The sequence below is a fragment of the Bactrocera tryoni genome, chromosome 5 (genome assembly GCF_016617805.1).
Source record: "Bactrocera tryoni isolate S06 chromosome 5, CSIRO_BtryS06_freeze2, whole genome shotgun sequence".
NCBI classification, from domain to species: Eukaryota; Metazoa; Arthropoda; class Insecta; order Diptera; family Tephritidae; genus Bactrocera; species Bactrocera tryoni.
The window spans coordinates 76,184,852-76,200,110 of record NC_052503.1 but is presented as its reverse complement, the minus strand read 5'-3'; the positions used below and the strand labels follow the sequence as shown (position 1 = coordinate 76,200,110).

Genomic DNA, 15,259 nt, shown 5'->3' with positions numbered 1-15,259 from the left:
CAACTAACGAGCTTGTCAAGTTGACTCAGCCGCCGGCCACAGCACGACAACAACGTGTATTCGAACATAACAATCGAACTTAACTTTTGAACATAACATTCGAACTTAACATTCGAACATAGAATTCGAACTTAATATTCGAACATAAGATTCGAACTTAACATTTGAACACAAAATTCGAACACATATGGCTTTCGAAAGTGGCGTTAAGTTGACTCATACACCGGCCACAGCAAGTTAAGTAACGCGTATTCGAACTTAACATTCGAAATTAAAATTCGAACTTAACTTTTGAACATAACATTCGAACTTAATATTCGAATTTAATATTTACACTAATTCCAACAAAACATTCGAATATAATATTCGAACATAAGATTCCAACTTAACATTCGAACTTAACATTCGAATATATGGCATTCGAAAAGGGCGTGTGTACGCTTGCGGGAGCGTCAGCGCCTACTCTCCGTTAGCACTTCGAAAACGTGCCTAACTCGCTGTTTACCAAGCGCTCAATAACCGCCTTGAGAGTGCTGTCTACACTTTCTATCTACGGCGCAGCAGTGCTTGCACGCCAAAGTTGTTGGCTACTGACATTCGGTGTTCGCAGTTCGAATTGCACGGTACGGTAGGCGCACAAGCGAAGTCATAACGGTTGTAAAGCGCTGCATTGTTGAGTGTTGAGTTGGTTGGAGAATATTTTGTAAATAAACATAACGGCCGAAGGAGTTTATTTTCGAACGAAAACTAACGCGAGAAAAGCAAACATACAACGAAAAACGCTGACGTAGGCAAAATAAAAGTGCGCGCCCGGTGGTTTTCAACTTTTTTCAATAAAATTTATTAAAAGAAAAATATTTAAAAAAAATTTTAATTAAAATTCAGACGTGTGCTAAAAGATCTTAATTGAATAATTTTTAATTTTTATAAAAAAAAAATATAAAATTTATAGTGTATATACGCTGTTTTGGAAAAAAAATATTTTTATATAAAAAATAATAATAGTTACGCGTTTTCGAAAATAACCAAAAGTGCACCGTATAAAGTTTATTTCAATCGCTGTGCTAATCAGCCAGTACATACTAAATTTTGTCGACTAACCAGTACAACAACTAGCCGTCACGCTAATTATAGCGCACTTGTACAACAATAACAACAACATTACCGCACAACCATTGTGTTTAAGCCGTATTCACAACGAAAATTTTCTAAAAAAAAATAAAATGTGTGTAAATAATATAAGTAAATAAATAATATACGTAAATAAATGATATACTGTAGCTTAAGCGTAAAATTCTAAATAAATATTTATATTCTTAGTATGTAGTCGTGAGTTTACTAATAATTTGCATGCGCTTAACAAGTTGTTAATGCATTATATAATCTTTACCTGAGACGTTGTTGTAAAACCTGTTTTCAACATTCATTCTAGCACAAAGCTAGCAGTCTGACATGAAGATGCCACAATTGAAAGAATTTTTATTTATTAGTAGCTGATTAAGCGAGCGACAGTTTAATGTGCTGATGACGAGGCTAATGCAACGGGCGCGGTTTTTGAGGCACTGTATAATTAATTACGTGAGATGGAAACTGATTTTGTAAAGTCAAGTTTTAATTGAGATTTGTGCCACGGTTTAGGCAATATGCCAACTCATGTAAAGATAACTAGTCAAATAAAAAACAAATTACAAGAACTTGATGTTGATCGTTCAATTTGTATGGCAGCTATATGTTATAGCAGTCCAATCTTAACAATTTCTTCGGAGATTATACCGTTAGCTTGAAAAATAATCTGTGTCAAGTTTGGTGAAGATATCTGGTCAAATGAGAAAGTTTTCCATACAAGGAACTTAGCATGATCAGTCAGTTTATATGGCAGCTATATGCTATAGTGATCTGATCTAAACCGTTTCTTTAGGTGCTATAGCAATGCCTTAGATAAAAATGTATGGCCAATTTCGTTCAGTTATTTTGGCAAATAAAAAAGTTTTCCATACAAGAACTTGATTTTGATCGTTCAGTTTGTATGGCAGCTATATGCTATAGTGATCCGATCTTAATAATTTCTTCGGATATTATAGCAATATTTAATTAAGTAATCTGTGTAAAATTTCGTTAGGATATACCAACAAATAAAACAGTTTTCCATAGAAGGACTTCAACTCGATCAGTCTGTTCGTATGGTAGCTATATGCTATATATATCCGATATCCACAATTCGTTTGGATAATATCGTGAGATTTTTAATAATAATCTGTGCCAAATTATGTTAAGATATCTTTTCAAATAAAAAAGTTCTCCATACAAGGACTTTAGATTGATTAGTCAGTTTGTATGGAAACTATATGCTATATTAATTCGATCTGAACAATTCTTCGGAAATCACAGCATCGTTAGCAAAGTAAAAAGTTTACCATTCAAGGACTTTAGCTTGATCATACTCGTATACTTTGTATGGCAGCTATATGTCATAGTGGTTCGATCTTAACAATTTCTTCAGAGATTGTACCATTGCTTTAGACAATAATACCATCCCAAATTTTGTGCAGATAATAAAAAATTTCTTCATACAAAGACCTGATTTGGATCGTTCAGTTTGTATGACAGCTATACGCTATAATGATCCGATGTCGGCTATTCTGACAAATGTGGTGCTTCTTGAAGAAAAAACCACATGTGAAAAGTTTCTCAGTGATATAACAAAAACTGATGGCCTGTTTCCGTCTTAACAGATAGGGAGCTGAACAAACAGAGCGACCTAAATCAACGTACTACAAGTATTTTACACAATTTTCAAAATGATTCTACATTTTCAAATAAAATTTTCAAGCAGCAGCAACCAGCTGTCTTGAGTCTACCTTTAAAAGCCCCACCCTAAATTATTCACAGCTTTGCCGCATCAAATTCGTTGCGTGAATAATCGCACAAATGAATCGTTTGTTCGTTGCGTAAGTATGCTGACGTGACAAAGACGCTCGAAGTAGTTTGATTGATCTATTAACAGCCGCAACTAATCATCGACTTCAATATCATAATACAACTACAATAATTTTCAATAAATGTTTCAACTAAGCAACGCTGTTTGGCTTCATCTGCATATTATTGACCACAAAACACTTTGCTTATATGCATACATACACACACATACGCATATATATGTATTAATTGTAGTCAAACAAGCGTCTTTGTGTTTCTGTTGTTTTATGTCTCTCAAATTACCACATCACTTTCATTCACATTTTCTTACTTTTTTTTCATTCTGCTTTGCGCTGTTTTGTGCGCCCTAATTGGCGACGATGATTCATAATGGTGGGGTTATTTAGTAATTGCATGTGGATTTACTTGTTAAAATAGTGGAAAAATATATTATATGAAATAATAGTGAACATTACTAGAAGGTAACTACCAGAAACTAACGCAGGCCTACAAATTTCACATTAGAACGTTTGCTTCAAAGCTACACCACCGCCCACCTTGATGACCACGTGGCGTATTCAACCCTCATGTCATAGCTATTGCCAGGTGTTCATACATACATATACTATATATATTATCATATCACATGACACCGTTACATTTTGCTTTATTTTCCTTATTGCCATGTTGACTCACGTGCTATTGTTTGTCTTGTTTATATGGCATGTCCTTGCAGGTCCTAGCCGCCTAGCTTGGCTGTCGCTCACGTTTCCTATTGTGTCGGCGTCGCAATTGGGTTAACGGTAAATTAATGACTTTGACATTGAAGTCCAGTCTTTTGTTTACATGTTTTCATTGCGCTATCTGTCGGTTTTTGCGATGTATTTGCTTGACCACGCGAAGTGGCTACGCTGAACTGACTTACGTGGAACAATTTAGCGGGGGTAACTGAGTGAATTTAGTAACATTCAATATGTTAGGGCGCGACGTAGTGCTCTTAGGCATAATTATACCCTCTACAGAATATATTATATATTGTCATGAAGTTTTCCAAGAAATTTGACCTAAAAGGAAGCGTCGGATACTCTATAAAAGCTCCAACGGCCTATCTGTCTGTATTTTCGGGAACTAGTCCCTTTTTTTGATATAGCGAACTGAAAATTTTTACACGTACTTTTCTTTTTAAGAAGCTTCTCATTTATCAAAACCGTCGATATCAGACCACTATAGCTTGTAGCTGCCATACAAACTGAACGATCGAATTCAAGTTCTTGTATGGAAAGCAATTTTATTTGATGAGATATCATCCCGAAATTTGGCATAGCTTATTTTCTAAGCCAACTATGTAATCTCTGAAGAAATTGCTCAAATTGGAGTACTGTAGCCTATACCTGCTATACAAACTGATAAATAAAACTCAAGCCTTTGTATGAAAAACTTTTTTGTTTGTTAAGATATCTTCAAGAAATTTGGTATGGGTTATGCTCTAAGCCAAAAATAAAACCTCTGAGGAAATTGTTCAGATCGAACAACTATAGCTTAAAATTGCCTTACAAACTGATGTATCAAACTCAAGCCTTTGCATGGCCAACTTGTATGTGGGCTATTATAGCTTCAATGCAACCGAAGTTAAAATTTTTTTTATTTTTAAATACCAATTGTGCTTATATGCGCGTAGCCACTGACTAGCCGACTGTTTTCCCACACACCCACTTGATTTGCGCATTCTATAAAGTTTATCCAGCTCGTGAAAGTTATAGTTCAATTTATTGTTATTTGATTTAGCAGTAGTTTTTGTTATTATTGTTCGCATTGTTTATATGAAAGTATGTGGGAATTTGCAATGTGTTCATTTTGCGCATTTGAACTCTGAGAACTAGGCCTCGCCAAAGCAGGTCACCACACCCTACAAAGCTCGTCAGACTGTAAGTGCGTTGGTGTGTAGTCATGCTATTGTTTGATGTGTGAATATTAGCTACTAATTTTATTGACGTTATTGAATGCAGGTTATAGTTTAGGTTAGGTTAGGTTAGGTAAAATGGCTGATTTGAGGTCACGAATAATGCCACTTGGAGCGCTAGCAACCTGCATGTTCATTGTAATGTTTGGAACTTCTAGGTATGTATCATAAAGTCCATGCAGTTTTGAGATATCGATCTAAAATTTTGCACACATAATCATCTTTTCACGAAGCTTTATAATTGACGGAGTCGACGTTATCGGACCAATGCAACATATATGTAGCTGCCATACAAACTGAATAATCGAAATCAAGTTTTTGTATGGAAAACTTTTTTATTTCAGAAGATATTTTTACAAAATTTGTCAAAACTTATTTTTTAAGAGAACGATATAATTTCCGAAGAAATTGTTCAGATCGGACAACTAGAGCATATAGCTGACATACAAACTCAACGATCATACTTAAGTTCTTGTATGGAAAACTTTTTTATTCGTTGCGCTAACTTCAAAAAGTTTCAGAGGAATTATTAACTCAGACAACGGTACAATCTCTAAAGAAATTGTTCAGATCGGACCACTATAGCATATAGCTGCCATACAAACTCAACGATCAAATTTAAGTTATTGTATAGGAAATTCTTTTATTTGTCAAGATATACTCACGAAATTAGGCATAAATTATTGTTTAAGAGAACGGTATATCCTCCGAAGAAATTGTTTAGATCGGATCACTATAGCATATAACTGCCGTAGAAACTGAACGATCGAAATCAGGTCTTTGTATGAAAAACTTGTTATTTGTTGCGCGAACTTCAAAAAAAATTTTGAAGAAATTATTGACTCAGACAACGGTACAATCTCTGAAGAAATTATTCAGATCGGCTCACTATAGCATATAGCTGCCATACAAACTCAACGATCCTACTTAAGTTCTTGTATGGAAAACTTTTTTGTGTACAATATTCCAAGAAATTTTTGAGATCGGACAACTTTAGCATATACCTGCGATGCAAACTGAACGATCAAAACCAAGTTTTTGTATGGAAAAATTACTATTTAACGAGATATAAGCACGAAAGTTGGCGGTTATTATTGTCTAAGGCAACGCATACATATATTTACTTATATTTGTATACATAGTACTTACAAAGAATAATAATAACAAATATATAGTAGTAATTAATCAGCATTGCTTTGACCTGCTTGCTGATAAACAGTGACTCGCCTGCTGCTTGTATTGCTGTTAGCGTCTGTTGACCTGCTTTGATGGCGAAAACTTTTGCGAATTCTTATTTTGCTCGCATTTTTCCATAGGCGCGTTTCCACTTCCTCACCTCTGTTTTTTTATTTTTCTTTTGTTGTTGTGGTTTTTGTTTTTCGCTGCAGCACGTGAATTACCAACATTGCGATGGCAATGCGTGGCATGGCAGGTTTTTTCAACTGATTTATGTGTTTTTATTTACAAAAGCATCGCCGATGTGCTTCGTGCATTAGACACGCGAAACTGGTTTATTGCAATTGCAGCTACTCTTATTTTACTCTTCACACGGCTTCTTAGTAGCTGCAATCTCTGATTATATTTATGTATGTATGGGTGTATGTATGTTGCAATAAGTTGTTTTTTTTTTTAGCTGCCGTGCTTCGCTATTTTTTAATTGTTTGCTGACTTTTTGCTCGTGCACACATACACATTTACATACATACATTCATATGATTGTAGCATGTGTAAAGGCAGGAAATTGAAGCAATTATTCACGCGCCTGACATATTATGTGAAATGGGTAGTTCGTGTGCTCCAAAGAAATGCTTAAACTCAGAAAATTGTTGGATTTTAGACAAAACTAAGAAAAGGAGTTAATTTGTTTTTGTAAAGATGCTAGAGTGCACTTCACAGGCTCAAGTTTTTCTTAAAAAAAGTTGATGATAAGCATTAGGTTTGTATGACAGCTATATGCTGTAGTCAACCGATCTGAAAAATTTCTTTAGGTTTTATAGTTTTGTCTTAGAAAATATTCTGTGCTGAATTTTATGAGGTTATCTCGTCAAATAAAAAAGTTTTTCATATAAAAATTAGATTTTATAAGCTATATGATATAGTTAATCGAATTAACGATGAAAAATTTCTTCAGAAATTATAAAGTTGATTTAGAATATAATCTGTGTCGAATTTCGTGATGATATGTCGTCAAATAATAAGTTTTTTCATACAAGGACTTGAGTTTCACCGCTCATTTTATATGACAGCTATATGCTATAGTAATCAGATATTGCAGTGTTGTCGTAGAAAATATTCTGTGCTAAATTTTTTGAAGATAATTGCTCAGATAATAAAGTTTTCATTACAAGAACTAGTATTTGATCGTTCAGTTTGTATGGCAGCTGTATGCTATAGTAGTTCGATATGAAATTATTTTTTAGAAATTAGAAATTGAAGAATACAGATTTTCGAATCCCAGTTGCATGATGGATGGCTTCCATTGACGTATCGCTGGAAAATTGTATTTCGGCATACTTATTAGATCAGAAACTATAATCGTTTGAAGATTCTTATTCTATTAGCTTGCTTTTAATCTTTGATTAGGGCCGAAGAAAGCCACAGGTGAGTCCCAATCCCTATCGGAGACATTTAAAAGCTGACGTTATACCACAAATAGTAAACTAAACCACCACTAAGAAAACAGTCATCAAAAATACATGCTTTCAACTTCAATTGTCTCGCTGAAAAATCTTTCAGATACCTTAAATAATCACTACTCAAATAATTTTTTGTCAACAAAAGACTTAAGCAACAAACTCGCACGCAACCAAAAATCGAAATTCCATAAAAGTTAAACTAAATAAGGACACATTTGTGCAGTCGCACGCTTTTTACCATACCAGTATGTAAACAGAGCGAGCGTGAGCCGCCAGAAACTTGGTAAGCTAGACACGTCTGTTTCTTGCTATTGTTAGACGGGTGTCAATGAAAAATAGGCTCAGGCTAGCTGGCACCGATATTGGCTCTAGACCAAAACATAATTCCTGAGTAAATCAAACGCACTTATGCACGAGTTGACCAAAAATAAAATAAAAATCACTTGGCGTGGCTTCACACGAGCATGTTGATGTGTGACAAGTCAATGGCCGCTTTATAAGGCTTCATGACGCACTTTTGTGTACTTTTGTAGATGGTGGGCTTACAAGCGGTTTCAGCTCAAAGGCAGTTGCAGTGAGGTATCATATCGAGTATTTGTTTAAAAATAAGCATAAAAGCCAGAAAATATATTTAAACTCTTTTGAGTGGATTTTAAGTTTGTTAGTTTACTTACTGCGCATTTTACACATTCTTGTACGGCAGAAACAGGTGTGGCTTGTGGCAAAGATTTTCACTTGGCTGTGCGCAGTACAAGCTGCATTTATTAGCAACGCTCGTACACTTCAAAAGGTAAATTTGATTTTCGAAGTTAACTTCGAATGGTAAAACTGAGTTTCGGAGCCTATTTCGAAGAGTAAAACTGATTTTCGAAAAGTAAATATGGTTTTCGAAGTTAATTTCGAAAAAATAACAGATTCGAAGTTAACTTCAGAAAATCTGTTATTTTTTCGAAATTAACTTCGAAAGCCCAAAAGCGAAAAAGAGCCAACTCAAAGCACTTAACTTTGTTGGTATACTCGTATTTTTTACGGAAATGCGCCAGTATTACGCTCTCCACTTTGCTCTCATTTCCTTACTCATATTCCCACATTCTTTCGACGCGCATTCGAACAATATACGAATTCTGTTTTTCGTTGCTTTTGTTGTGTAAGTCAAAGTCTATGGCCAAGCACACACACACTGCCAACAGTTTGTTTACATTTTTTATTTACCAACAAATTTTCGAACTGGCAACGAAACTCGTTTTGGCGCCTTCAGCCATAACACAACAAACTCGGCGCGCTTTCATTTTGACTTTTTTTTACCACCACCTTTTTTTCTTGTATTTTATGACCTGTTTCGTGCGAGACGCCAAGTTTTGTCGTCACCGTTTATTTCGTACAATTACCTGAAAATGAGTGGAAAAAAATAAAAAAATTTATTACCGTTATACATATTAATTGAAAGGCATGCAAGCAGCAATGCGCTAGGGAAAAAGTACTTGTCTACTCTTGTTTGTTTTTGTGGCTAGCAACACGCGAGTGGGGCATAAAAAGCAGTAGTTTAATTATTACTAACTCACGCGAGTATTAATTCATATTTCTTTTTCTAATATTGAAGCGCGTTAAGTGTGAATATGTGTAAAGCTAAAATCATGGTCAGAAATATTTGTTTACATTTTGTTGTTGCTTGTTTTGTTGCCATTGTAATGCTATCATAAGAAACATTTACTTATGCAAGCAGGTCAAGCGTAAAGGATAGCAATCACGCATACGGAATTAGGCAGAAATTGAGTGGGCGGTCAAATGGTTGCCAACGCAATCGCACAGTTATTAACAATTACCAAATGTATATGTTTCAAATTTTGAAAAAATACTTGTTTAGCGACAAATGTGACATCGGTTGCACTGAAACGATGAAGCTTAACAAATAAAAAAGCTTCTATAGAAGATATGAGATTTTATGGCAGCTATATGGTATAGTAGTTCGATCTGAACAATTTCTTCAGATATTGTAGAGTTATCTTGGAAAATAATTCATACAGAATTTCGTGAGGATATCTTGTCATATAAAAAAGTTTTCTATACAAGAACTTGATTATGATCGTTCAGTTTGTATGGCAGCTATAAGCTATAGTAGTTCGATTTAAATTTTTTTTGAAATATTGTAGAACTATATTAGAAAATATGCCATACAAAATTTCAAGAAGATATCTCGTCAAATTAAAAATTTTTCAATAGAAGAACTTGATTGTGATCGTTCAGTTTGTATGGTAGCTATATGCTATAGTGGGCCAATCTGAAAAATTCTTCAAGTATTATAGCAATGCTTTAGAAAAAACTAAAAATCTGTGCCAATTTTTGTGAAGATATCTTGACATATAAAAAAGTTTTCTATACAAGAACTTGTTCTGTGGGGAGATATCTCTCGGAGTGCTGCAAGATGATTACGCGGCCTTTGTCAACCTTCTGGATAAACGGCACTTGACCTGGGCGATCAATTCCTTTAAACCTTTCAAGTCCCCGGACCGGATGACATCATACCAGCGCAGCTACAGCAAGTTGTTAAGGTGTCAAGCAACTATGCGAACTGCATAAGACTGAGTTACATCCCGGGGCCTGCAGCCGGTGTTGCATTTATTCCGGAGGCTGGTAGGGGTTCCCACGTTACGCTCAAAGACCTTAAGTCCATCAATCTTTTCTCCTTTTTTTTTTAAAAATTGGAGAGACTGATGGACTGGTACATAAGGAGGCGCATACCGAGGGACCATTTATCAAGAGCGCAATATGCTTATTGTAAAGCCAAGCCTGTGAATACTGTACCCGCATACTATCGTATTATGGTTGAGAAAGCCATTAGGGTTAAGAAATTCGCTGTTGGGACCTTCCTTGAAATTGAGGGAGCTTTTAATAATGTTCTACCAGAAGCAGTCGTTACTGCTCTGAACGGTCTTGGAGTTGAATCTAGCCACAAACTCCTCATTTTCAGTTCTCTGGGGCACAGAGTGATTGAACCGAATGGGCCAACGCACATGCTCGACGAAATGTGAGTAGGGGAACCGCAGAAGATGGAGAACTTGAGGATCGCAGCAGCCGGATGATAGCCTCTCCAGGCGATGTAGCACTTATGGTCAAAGGAAAGTTCCTGCGTACCGTGTACGAGCTGACGCAGGGGCCGAATATCGAAGAGAAAGAAAAGGAAATCGATTGCCTTATACTGCTGTAGAGGAGCCATTGGCAAAAGGTGGGGTCTCTCACCGAAAGTGGTGCTCTGTCTCTACGATGTCGTAGTCAAGCCCATTAAGTTCTATGGAGTCTTTATGTGGATTCCTGACATCTCAAACAACAATTTTTGACGAATTTCGTGAGAATATCTTGTTGTATATGTACGTATGGCACCTATATGCTATAGTGATCCGATAGCGTCAGTTCCCACAAATGAGCTCTTTCTTGAGAAGAGCAGATTTTGTGCAAAATTTCAGCGCGATATCTTTTTCCAAGTAACTACAAGCTTATTGCTATTGCAATAGCCTGAAAATCCTGACGGACTCGGCCGCTAAAAACAAAGATATTATGCCAAAAGATGCAAGTGTTTTTTTGTTATGGAATGTATAAAGCGATTAAAAGCAAAATGTTTTCTTTCAATCGTCTCATGTGAAATGAACAGTTGTCCGTGGTGAACTTAATGCTGCATATAAGAGCTGGTCAGCCATTGGGCAGTAATGCACCATATTTTGCGTTGCGTGCAAACGTGTTTCCTGGACGCTAAGCTGTGTTCACATATGCTTTTTTTATTGTTTATGCCAGGCGCAAGTCAAGACAGGAGAAAGTGGTTGTCGTTGGGTCTGAAAAAGTGGTCAAGTGCCATACATATGTGTACACAATATTGTGGTCAATATTTGTATGAGCTTATATATAGTAAAGGGTGTTTTTTAGGCATGGCGTTAAGCTAACTGACATTTATCCTACATTTATTTAACAATTGATATATAGTATGTATGTATATGAAGCACTCCAGATTTTTATAGATATACCATAGTTGGGTATAAACTATTTGACCTTGCCATGCGTAATCAGGAAAAATTAATAAAAATCACATAAAATGCTCATTGTGTCATCAGCCACAAAAGAGTTGGCCTTTCGCCTAATAACAACACTGTACGCTTGAGTGCGTCTTCAAAACGATACGAACGCTTGACGATCGAGGAAATTTGATACAGTAAACATGAAGCCAAATGATGGCATATAATATAGAGAAACAATATTGTTAGAAAATAGAAAAAAACACATATGTACAACACATTTCTAACTTCATTTGTCACTAAACTACATTCGTTTGTTTGGGAATAATTTTCAAAATAGTTATATAAACGCTTGGAGCTATTATTCGAATTGCACGTACTGATCTATAAGTGAACTCTACTTCAAAAGTGTCTCGTTTTTTCTCAGTTAGATTCGGTGCAAATTGCTCAGCAAAGCTTTCAATTATAACGAAAAGTTCTAATTCTAAAAAAACGCTGCCAAAATGAGCTATCTGCGTTCAATAGGTAAAGGTTAATACACAACCAACTGCTTCCAAAGTCATTACGTGACCCCATTTATTTTGTCCATCTATGCCCATATTAATACACACAATTAATTGTTATTGCAAAGTAATAAATTCGGTCTTGCACTAATTCTTGCCACAGAAATCTCACGCGTAGAAATGACGCCGGCGGAAGACTCCACCTACACGACAAGTAGCGGTTCGAAGCGTGCGAGCTATTCGTTGATGGGCATCAAATTGTTGGAATTGGTAAGATATAAAGATATATAACTATAAAAATACATACATACATATATACATACATAGGTACATACATATATACATAAATACATAACAAGTCAATTGAAAAGTCCCCGGCCCACCATACTAAAACACGCTTCTTTGGCAAAACTCATTTTTTTTCATTCAACGATGATTTCTTCCCAGCGAGCATTCTTTTGAGATTTGAGAACAGAAAATAGTTACTGGGGGCCAGATCTGGAGAATATGGTTGATGGGAAAGCAATTTGAAGCCCAGTTGATGGATTTATGCCAGCCAATAATCCAATGCAATAGTTATTATTGATGGTCCTTCGTTTTTCAGGATGGGCAAATAAAAATGATGAAGTATGGAGTCATGAGTAGAAGCTGCAAGCAAGTGAGGAAAGTTCTCTGACTACCATTCACTTGTTAGTGGCCAGAAATGATTCCATTATATAATATGGTTCGAGCAGCTCACTACTTCTGGTCTTAAACAAGCATCCTCTTGGCAGCCAAAGAACATCCGTTTGAAAACAAACCATTCCTACCCAGGGTTGGGTAGTGGGTTTGGAACCCACCACGCAAAAAACAACCCCAATGATAAGAAAACAACAGCCTTGGACGAGAGACCCGCTTTTTGAGCAGCGAACTAAAAAACAGCGACTACGCTGGCTAGGTCACATCATCCGAATGGTCAAAAACCCCCAGCTCTGAAAGCAGAGGAAGAGGAAGACCTCCACTCCGTTGGAAAGACCAGGTGAAAAAAGACCTGGCTTCGCTTGGAATATCTTTAGAGTGTCTGCTGTCTCGAACATCTTGACGTTTTGGACATTCGAAACTATTTTATGGTCTTTTTTGATGTTTTCGTTGATAAAAACCTCTTCTGGACGTCCGGCCGGGTACTTTTCAATTGACCTGTTTTATACATACTCATGTCACTGCTTGCTTTATCCCCACACATTTAGTGCGTTTAATTCAATTTAAAAATTACTTCACCACACGCTTATACTTATGCTTAACTAACATCTACATTCCAGGCGCTGGTCATCACTTGCATCGGCCTCATCGATGAGCCATCCACACACTCACATCTGCGCATCTTCATAACGCCGCGCGTTGTCGCCCTCTGCTACGTAACCTTTGGCAGTCTCATCATTTATACTTCAATTTACTTAATTATGGCATTGTTTGGCGATGTGTGCGTAACCTTTTACAATACCCCCTTTTAACCCACATAAGTTGTATGTAATTTTTTCTTTTATGCTTGGCTTGTTTAGCATATCTTGGCGCACCTCGACGCTGTGGTCCATCATTGGCTTCATACTGCTTGTGGCTGTGACGGCGCTACTCTTCCGCGATTGGTCCACCACAAAGGAGCGCAATTACTGGCATCCGAATATGCAACGACTTGACCTGGTGCTGGCCGCTGCTGCGGTCTCATTGGTGACCACACTCATCTACTTGGTGGATTTGTTGGCTACAATACGCTTTGGTGTTAGCGGTGAACTGGAGTAAATGCGATAAATGAGGTTGAGCGACTATCGGCCGCACAGTTTGTGCGCATCATCGACGTCTTCTGGCTACGGTTTAAAGAGAATGCTGTAATATTTACAGAAAATCGACGCAAATTTGTTTATAATATTTTTTATCAATAATCTTTACAAAAATAATTGCAATATTTTAATTTTCAATGCATAGTATTAAGCTCAAAGTAACAATTCGTTGGTGTTTATACTTATTTTTAGTAACATAGATATCTATAAAGTTATATAGAAATATCAGTGGCGCATCCACGGGGGGTTTGGGGTAACAAACACATCTCAAATAAGAGATTTTAATTCAAATTCAGTGAAATTGGCCAAGTAACTTCAATAAAATTCAGCAAAATAACTTCAGCAAAAACCCCCCAAAAGCAAATGCTGGCTCCGCCACTGTGAAATATATATACATATAGGTATACTGCTAAGCGCAATCGAATATTTAATATGCCATGAGAAATTCGCATTTCTTTAAATGTACAAAAATCACAATTAAAATGTTCAATATTGATTAAGTGCGTCAAATTCTTGACGAGACACAGTTTTTTTTTTAACGATTTTCTTACAAACTAATTGTAAAAGTTAAATAAACAATTTTTAATACAACAGTAATTATAACCGAATTTTACGAAGTCTTTTACTTAACGAAATTAAGAAAAAAGAGACTCCAAACTCGCTTGATATACATACATACATATATGGTCCACAAAGTAATTTCGTTTGATGACAACGGCTGATCCTATTAAATTGTTTCGCAGCCAACTTCACACTTAACCGCTTTCTTCTTTTTTATTGGTCGGTGATTTACAAGCGGATACAAGATTCCGTCATGGAATCCAGCCAAGGGAAGAGTTAACTACTAAGTATCATATCACGTATCTGGTAGTAATTTCGGACAGAAAACTGACGTGGAAACTCAATGTGGAAAAAGGGCGAAAAAGGCCAATAGTTCCCTCTGCGAATGTAGGATGGTGCCTCTAATCACCTTTCCTTATATATTGTGCCACAGCTTTATAGTCAAGCCAATCAGTCCTGCTCTACAGAACTTTGGTATGATGAACCGCTGCCAGTAAAATCACATACAGGAAACCGTTGGAAGGAATACAGCGGTACGCTGCTCTCTGGATAACGAGAGCACTAAGAACAACTCCAACAGCTGCACTTAAAAGGTTACTCAACTTGTCACTAATGGGCATTGCAAAGGCAAACTGGATAGTGAAATCGACTGCAAGATTGGCGGCGCTAGGTGAATTTTCCACAAGAAGCTTTGGTCAGAGCTCGTTAGTTAGGGAGTCGGTGGAATAAATAGACCACAAACCCTCACGAGTCAACTGGGAACGAAGGTATCAAGTCATGCTAAAAGAGAGTGGATAGCGAATCTTCCAACAACTTCACGAACGAATCAAAAAGGCTAATAAAGTGGGCGCCGGCATCTCTTTCGTGG

At 36.5% G+C, this 15,259-nt stretch overlaps 1 protein-coding gene across 5 annotated transcripts; it reads left to right on the top strand.

Annotated features, from left to right (window-relative positions):
- The first annotated feature begins 583 nt into the window (after positions 1–583).
- On the top strand, positions 584–14,441 carry LOC120777369. 5 transcript variants are annotated; one of them, XM_040108641.1, is made up of 5 exons: positions 584–787; positions 11,941–12,038; positions 12,180–12,286; positions 13,315–13,475; positions 13,555–14,441. In XM_040108641.1, the coding sequence occupies exons 2-5, from the start codon at positions 12,017–12,019 to the stop codon at positions 13,790–13,792; spliced, it is 528 nt and encodes a 175-aa protein (XP_039964575.1). In that variant the 5' UTR covers positions 584–787; positions 11,941–12,016; the 3' UTR covers positions 13,793–14,441. The 5 variants fall into 5 exon arrangements, with proteins under 5 accessions (XP_039964575.1, XP_039964574.1, XP_039964573.1 ...); XM_040108640.1 differs by having other exon boundaries at positions 584–802; positions 11,945–12,038; XM_040108639.1 differs by having other exon boundaries at positions 584–802.
- The last annotated feature ends 818 nt before the right edge of the window (positions 14,442–15,259 follow it).